Genomic DNA, 9014 nt, shown 5'->3' with positions numbered 1-9014 from the left:
ATACTAGAAATATACGCGTATGCGAGTGTCGACGACTGGACGGTAATGTAGTGTTTTCGGGTGAGCGCACATTTATCATATGAAACAATATTATATACACCTTGTGCAGCTTACGAGGTCATAGACATACAAAAATGTATAGTTCGAAAAGAGAACAAATTCTTGGCGAGATTCTTCCACCATAGAGTACAAATCTAATCTAGTTCTTAAAATAGGTGAATTTTTACGTTCTTACGTTTTATATAAAAATCATAGAAACCAAATTAATTTGATGAAGTGTCGGTATATGTCGTTATTATACTTTGTCTTAATACTTTTATATGTCGTGTTTAGACAGTGCGACTGGAACTTGCACTTTAACTTGCTCCTTTTTCGCCATACGCAGTGAGGTGATTTAATCATAGCGGCGACTATAATTACACAACCAATCATGTACATGTGAAGGGCGCAATTGCACTGGGTGAATATGGGTTTTACCGGTGAAGGGGACATATTTGGTTAGACTAAAGTTTTGAAGTGAACATTTTATAATGTTATACTTAAATTGTATTTGCTATTTTTTGTAATTATTCGGAGACAGCTACTGAATATACAATGGACGAATCAAGTCTATCAGACGTCAAAGGAAACGTAATACAGTTTAAACTGTACCAAGGGAGAAAATTTCACCCGGGTATGGTCGGAAAGGCATCACAACGAGTGGAACACATAATTTCCCTTAAAAGTCGTCCGGATGATGTGCTCCTTTGTACGTATCCGAAATCAGGTATGTACGCAAGAAATTACATATTTTCATGATATTATTGATGACCGGTGCTGCGTTTTGTGAATGCTTTGAAGATGATAAATCATTATCAAATGAAAGAAGAATAAAAGTATTTCTACCGTTCGCTACCAGTTAAATCAAATAAAAAATAGCGTTTAAGTCAGTATTTATCCAACTTATACACGACTTTGCGAACGAAATGAGCAATTTATCCGATCTTTTGGCATACAATTTCAAAAACTACTGGAAATTCGGATTGAGACGATCATCAATCGAACTTGCTATTATACCGGATATTTCAACATGGACTATACGGCTGCCAGAAATTAATTTAGAAATACACAATTAGGACAAATCTCGCACTTTTCCAGTTCAATGCACGAGCTCTTCTTCAGAGGATTGTGTACATCTCGCTATTTCCCCTACAAACAACCTTATTTACCGACATCTCAAAAGGTCGACGAGAAACATGCACCAGCATGTGTTGCCGGCGACATGTCTTCTTCCTGTCGTTTCCACGATAATGCCTCTATCGTCCGAGCTTTGAATAAAAAGAATATCATGAAAAAACTGTGCCGTATAAAAAGACAACTTTGGATTCGCTTTTCGGTGATCATTTTGTGCCCTCGTATTTTAAGTTTGGCTTTTATCTTTTTTTTTGTACACGGAGTGATACATGTATCTTTTTTTTCATTCCTATTCTATTTTACTTGCTCGTGGAAGACCCTTAAATCTGACAACCTAAAATGAGGTGGTTATTTAAAATATTTTAAATTATTAGAAAATAGCACGCATTTTATTTTAAAAGATTTTTTATTTAGGATAGACTAGGGAACAGCGAATCAAATGTAACTGTAACTTGTAAATTAGGAAGGTGGTAGACCGCTATTTAGAAAAGGAATATTAACAATGATGAACCGTTGTGTTTGTCACAGCTTTGTAATGATGGTAGAGCATACTACCATTGTGTAATAAATACAATATACACTATAATTGTTCGCTGATCCAATTAGATATCCGATTTAATAATAATTAAACAAACCAATTAGAATCAGGATGAATGAACGACAGAAAATGAAATTTATTGAACGAAAACCAAACAAAATGAACGAGGGAATATGTTAAATGGTGGACATGTTAAACATAAAATAATAATATCAAATAAAAGCATATGGCAAGTGAGAAGAAACAGGCCTCCGTCTTGCGGTACATGATAATATGTTTGTTAAAGTATATAATATTCAAACAAAATTGATTATCCTTAAACTTTATGAAACGTTGAATTTTATGGGTTTTTTTCTCTTTGACCGTAATATAGGTACTCATTGGGTGTTTAATATCATCAAGATGCTACGGTCTAACAGCACTGAATACAGCGGATCACCAGACATGCTTGAATATGCAGATTTGGCCGAAATTGATCTGAAGGACTCTCCCAGAACCTACCACAGTCACATGACTTATCCTTTAATCCCTGGGGCGGCAAAAGATGGGAGAATCAAAATAGTGCATGTGTTGAGGAACCCAAAAGATGTGGTGTGCTCATTCTACAAATACCAGAAACAGCTCAACAACAAGCTGTATAAAGGAACATTTGATGGATTTGTTAATTTCTTCCTATCGGATGACTGTAAGTTTTACCTGGTTATGAAATTGCTCCCTGTGATAGCAACGTTGTGTCTTTGTTTCCGTAAATAAAAACACACATGCATACACTTCACGCATTCATCTTGCACACTGGGGAGGCCGTCCTTAAATGACCATAGTTGTTGATAGCTGTAAGTAGGACGTTTAATCCATCAATAAAAAAAGAAAACCGGTAAAGAAAGTATATGGATTTATATATTGTAACATGTTTATAGTCATTTTCCAACTCACTTCGGTGAGGTTTATAGAATGTCCACTACATCAACACATTCACTGTTGATTAGGTCATATAATAACAAATATATTAAAACTGTTTGATATCAAGTTTTCTTCTTGCCAAAATGTTCCTAATACTTCAGTCCCGTCAATTTGGAATGGTTTGGTTTTATTTTGTTTCATTTTCTATCAACAGCTAAGGTAATATCAGGACGTGCCTCCATGTTTGTAATTACAGCTTTTCGGTGGTGTATTTATGCCAACTTTTCGAAAATGAGCAAGTTCCAGGTTGTCTTTGGGACTATTTTCATTTCTGAGTGAAAGAAAACAAATTTATTAAAATAGTAGCGAGAGCACTTAAACTTTGATATCAGTAGCACTCCAAAGATGCATGCCTAAATTATAAAATGAAGAATTTCAGTTAGCTTGAGCATACAGTTTTACAGATTTGGTAAATAACCTTCATCTGTCATATGCGATCAATAAAATTTAAAATTTCAACTTGTATTATTCACTCTTATTGGCCTGGAAGTTAGCACGAAGTAGGTCTTAATGTGGGCGGCAACGGAAGCACCTCTGAAGCACCATAAAAAAAACACGTGGTCGAGCAGGTGACCACCTACTGCGCTATTCACTGCACCACCCAACCACCCTAATTATTAGCTCACCGGGTCCGAAGGACCAAGGTGAGCTTATGCCATACCATGGCGTCCGTCCGTCCGTCAACAATTTCTTTAAACGACTTCTTCTTAACCACTGATTGGAATTTAACTAGATTTGACTGGAAGCATCCCTAGGTGGCGGGGATTCAAAATTGTACAAATGGTGGGGCTGACCCCTAAGGGGGCTGAGGGGCGGGCAAAAAGGGGGCAATTTTGCTATATTGCTTTAAGAGACTTCTTCTCTGGAACTAAGAGATGGATATCAACCATATTTGATTGGAAGCATCCCTAGGTGGTGTGGATTCAAAATTGCACAAATGGTTGGGCTGACCCCCAGGGGCTTCTTTAGAACTATCGATTAGGAGGCAGGGATTCAAAATTGTACAAATGGTGTGGCTGACCCCCGTGGCGGCTGAGGGGCGGGGCCAAAAAGGGTTATTTAGCTATATTAATTTAAGCGACTTCGTTTCTTCTCTGGAAGAACTATACCGTACTCTCCGTAGAACTATACCATGGATATTGATCATATTTGGTCGAAAGCATTCATGGGAGGCAGGGATTCAAAATTGTACAAATGGTGGGGCCGACCCCCCGGGATAAGGGGTGGGGCCAAACATATTATAACTTGGAAATGGTTGGGATCCCCACCATATAACCATATATACAATTGCTGAGTATAAAGAGAAGCATGCACATTTGCTTCCAGGATGGCCCTAAGGTCTGGCGCCACCCTTGTAGACTTAGCCCCTGGGTCATAACTTTGAAACGGTTAAGATCCCCACCCCAAAACTATATATACAATTGTTGGGCATAAAGAGACGAATGCAGTCATGATATTAGAATTGATCCCAGGGTCTGCCCCATCCTTGCAGACATAACCCCTGGGTTATAACTTTGAAACGATTGAGATCCCCAACCCAAAACTACATATACAAATGCTGGGCAAAAAGAGACAAATGCAGCCATGATATTATAATTGATCCTGGGGTCTGACCACAACCCTAGGGACCTAGTTTCTGAGTCACAGCTTGGAAACAGTTGAGATCCCCAACCCACAACCATACATAAAATTGCTGGGCATAAAAAATCAAATACAGATATGCTACAAGGATTGGCCTTGGATTCTGGCATATTCCCTTGGATCTCATTTGGAGAATAGTTTGCCATGATTGCTTCCAGGTGAGCGATACAGGCCCCCTGGGCCTCTTGTAATTACAATTAGTTTAACTTTAACATTGTTATTAATTTGTGTATAATTCGCAAGCGGTTGCGCAGATAAGTTATATTTTAGCTATTGTTAAGAAGGATGCTGTATCAACGAAAAGAAATCTCATGACCCTGTAACAGCTTACAGCAAATCAAAATGAGATTTGCAAGCGTATAAAAACGTTACAACATTACTTGGCAACACAAATTAAGTTTGAAAATAGTCGAGCGTAGAGACGTTTGTGACACCATCTTACTCCATTTATTATTTTTATAATTTTATTTTTCCCATTTCATTACCTTGTCTGTTGAGAGAACGTTTAAAAAAACTAATCCATTTCACAATTAGACAACTATGATGTTTACCAGCATGAACCCATCGCTAACGTTCTGTAAATATTTCTGTTTGATAAATAGTTCCACACTGTGGAGGTACTTGGTTCACATACGTGAAAGAATGGGCTGATGCTAGGAGGACGAACCGGGACCTGGACATCATTACCTTGCATTATGAAGACCTGGTTCAGGTAAATCTACATCGTTTAATCGTTGAAATCGGTTATATGAAACTGAGGGATTAGTTGATTATATACAACCATACTAGACTAGTTGAGGGGGAGGGGCAGACGATTAATACCTTTCATACCAGGATTTTCCCTCTTTCGCCAATTAGGCACATGACAGGTAAATAATGGCATATATAGGAAAGTCGTTAAGACCGGTAGTTGTCACTCACTGCTCAAACGTTCGGGATTTAGTATAAACACAACTACCTGTTGTCATTATAATTGGACAATATGGAATACTGTGCAAGATGCATTGTATTGTATAACAGTGAGGTAGCAATTCCGGAGCCGAAATAGACAGGTTCGGGTAAAAATAGACCCGTTGTACAGGTATCCAACTGCATGTGGTAATAGACGAACAAAGTTTTCTTCATAGTATATTACTAAGGGGACGCAGACGAAACCAAAATGTATCTGTAGTCCCCAATTGCAATTCTGGTGATCTGTATCTTTTCTGTTTTCGCTACCCTTTTCCTTTGCCAGTGTCCCTCCTAGGTACATGTATCCATATGGCCCTGGATGCTGTGATGACATTTTATCTAATACAAACAAACCAACAAACGAAGCATAACATGCATGCTATCGCAAAAGGGCAATTTTACCAGCATCCCTTGACCAACGCTATTGTTACGCTTATGCGCTTATTTCAAACAAATCCGTGACAGATTCTACAATGTACAATGTACCGTCTATGGAAAGATTATTTGCACTCGATCAATTTTTACAATAAGATTTTTTATGTTTTTTTTACAACCAATTCGTTCGCTATCAAGTATTTTGTTTAAACTCTTTTAGACTTGGGATGGAACACGATACAAAAAAAAATCGCAACAACTGAATTTTCCTTGTCAATAAAATGGGAACGGATTGAATACTCTGCTGGTTGACTTTGGCTTCATATTCCAGTGAGGCAGCACTATGAAACCGGCAAACAGATCTTTACAATCAACAAGATTTCAGGTTTTTTACAACCAATTCGTTCGCTATTAAGTATTTTTTTAACTCTTTTAGACTTACTGTTTTTTATTTAATATATTAGTTTGTGTGAATGTCTATCTTTACATTGTCGTTAGCCCAAAATGACACACAAAATTGATGGGTTGTAAAACAACACATACATAAACAAAAACAAATTATCGAAACAACTGATTTTCCCGTTGTCAATAAAATGGGAACGGATTGAATTCGGCTTGGTATTCAAGTGAGGCAGCACTAGAGTCGATTATACCACATACCCTGCAACCAGGACCCGTATTCATGAAACCGTGAACATGCTCAAACTCATGTACTGTGCTTAAGCCAGATTTTTGGTTTTGTTTCTGCAATATCTATTTAACACATTTACGGGTCCTATACATCCATACACTCATGCACACATACATGTACATTACAAACATAGGGGTACGTAAGCTGTTAAAAAGACGTTAAACACATCAAAACCTTATGAAACCAAATATCCTGTCTTTTCTCTCTCTGGCAGCCAGCTGTCACATTGAAATCTGTAAACACCCGGTAGAGACTAGAATTTAGCCTATCTTACCTTAAGGGCCAAGGGTGACGGTATTTATAAAATAGCAAGCTGGGATAGGGGGTCACAAAGTTTGCTTAAATGAATGACCTTGACACACTTTCAAGGTCACGTTGGTCAACTGTTTAAGCAAATTTTCAAACAACATGTTCTGAATAAGCAGAAGACTAATGATATTTTGCCAGTGTCATGCTGGTATAAAGGGCTACCATGTTTAAAAATAAATCACATTGACCTAATTTCAAGGTCATAACTGTCACAGGTGTTGAAATCTTTAACCAATTTCTCAATTATCAAAGGACATATATATCCAGTAAGATACTGGGATGAAAGGCTTAAATGTTTGCTCAATTGAATGACCTTGACTCACTTTCCAGGTCACTGTATTGAACAAATTTTCAACTTTTACTGTATAACCAAAAGATCCGTGTGAAGATATTTGGCAAATAGTAGGATAGGATGAAGAGCTACCAATGGTTTCTTTCAAATACATGACCGTAACCGACTTTTATGTCACAGATGTCAAATGTGTTCAAATTTTCAAATAACTTTTAAATAACCAAAAAACCACGAATGATGACATATGGCAAGAGTCATTCACTTTCAAGGTCGCATGGGTCATATATGTGAATACCAAAAGGATCCAGGGTGATCATATCTAGCCAGTAGCTTGCTCGGATGTTGTTCCAATGGATGACCTTGACCCACTTAATGACTAAATTACTCTACAGAAAGAAAGACATTATTGCTGAACAGATATGCACTAACCGAGAATTGACAAACGTTTTACTAAGGGTAAATGTCATCTTTTATTTTTACAGTTCTCTATACTTTCTTTTTCTGCTGCTCAAAGTATTGCACGATGCATTTTGTTCATTTTTATTTCAGAATTTATATTCCAATGTCGTGGACTTAGCTAGATTCCTAAAAGTGGAACACGATGATGCCTTTCTGAGACAAGTGGTGGAGGCTGTGTCGTTTGAGAACCTCAAGAAAAGTCATGCTACAGGCAGAGGGGCCAAAGATGCGTTTAAGGACTGGATCAGTGATGGCAGATTACCAATTTATCGAAAAGGTAATTTTCACTTTACGCTAAGACATAGTCCTGTGATTAATATTAATGTGAAATACTTACATCATATCACTTTATAAAGTCTGGTTTCATTGGATTTGTGTGTAATACATTTACTACATCAAACTAAATGATGAATAAGGAAATACAGTTCCGTGACATATTCTCCAGCTTGCGCAACCGTTCGAAACTAAGACTGTTTTGCATACCATCATATATTTAAAAGAATGCATTTCTATCATTGAGTGTTCGGCAGTAATTATCAATTCCGTATATCATAATTTGTCTCATTTAAATACTTCATATGATTCTTTTTGTTGCAGGAAAGGTTGGTGACTGGAAGCGGATATTGACGGCGGCACAAAACACAAAATTTGACAACGTATATCAGGAAAAAATGGCTGCAATGAATACTGATATCGATTTTGTATTCGAATGATTGATATATATTATAGTAATAGTTTAGTTTACATCACTCAAGAGTAATAGGTTATATTTGTCTATATCACACCGGAGTAATAGATTATATGAGGATATATCACACCTGAGAAATATATTCTATTAGTCGACATTAATAATGATAATAAAAATAATAATATAAAACATTTGATATAGCGCCCTATCTAGCTATAATAATCCACTCTAAAGCGCTTTAAAGTGCATAAATATACAATTAATCCAATTATCATATACATTAACTAATTTAATTTTGAGGGGCTAACTACTAGTCCTGTGCCACCTGGCTAATATCTCCCTATGTGTGTATGCCTGCGTGTATGCTGGAGATGTAATGTGGTCTGTTTTGTAATGAGACCGTGCTTCCAACGGCATCTTTTATAGTGCCACCTCACTTGAATGCTACAGCACAGATACCGCAACATCCACCCAGACCATGTTATACTCCACCTGGGTTGTTGGAGTTGTCTGGGCAGGAGAAAAACACTTTCTCTGATATTCCATGCGTACGACGAACCCGGGCCGTCAGCGTGGAAGGCCGAAGTGTTAACCACTCGACCAATCCACCCGCAATTGGGGTAATAGGTTATTAACTAGTCTACATCAATCACACTGGCGTAATAGATTAGTTTACATCACACAAGAGTAATATATTATATTAGTCTATATCACACATGAGCAATAGATTATATTAGTCTACATCACACTGGAGTAATAGATTATATTAGTCTACATCACACTCGAGTACTAGATTATATCAGTCTACATCACACTGGAGTAATAGATTAGTCTACATCAAACAGGAGTAATAGATTAGTCTACATCAAACAGGAGTAATATATTATGTTAGTCTACATCACAATGGACTAATAGATTATATAAGTCTACATCACAC

The 9014-nt window shown here is 37.2% G+C and overlaps 1 protein-coding gene across 1 annotated transcript; it reads left to right on the top strand.

Annotated features, from left to right (window-relative positions):
* Window positions 1–675: 675 nt before the first annotated feature.
* On the top strand, window positions 676–8102 carry LOC110450785 (sulfotransferase 1A3-like). Its single transcript, XM_021498491.1, has 5 exons — window positions 676–766; window positions 2085–2396; window positions 4915–5024; window positions 7480–7666; window positions 7987–8102. The coding sequence occupies exons 1-5, from the start codon at window positions 676–678 to the stop codon at window positions 8100–8102; spliced, it is 816 nt and encodes a 271-aa protein (XP_021354166.1).
* Window positions 8103–9014: the final 912 nt, after the last annotated feature.

The sequence above is a fragment of the Mizuhopecten yessoensis genome, unplaced genomic scaffold (genome assembly GCF_002113885.1).
Source record: "Mizuhopecten yessoensis strain PY_sf001 unplaced genomic scaffold, ASM211388v2 scaffold5519, whole genome shotgun sequence".
In the NCBI taxonomy this organism is placed as follows: Eukaryota; Metazoa; Mollusca; class Bivalvia; order Pectinida; family Pectinidae; genus Mizuhopecten; species Mizuhopecten yessoensis.
This window is presented reverse-complemented; position numbering and strand designations above follow the sequence as displayed.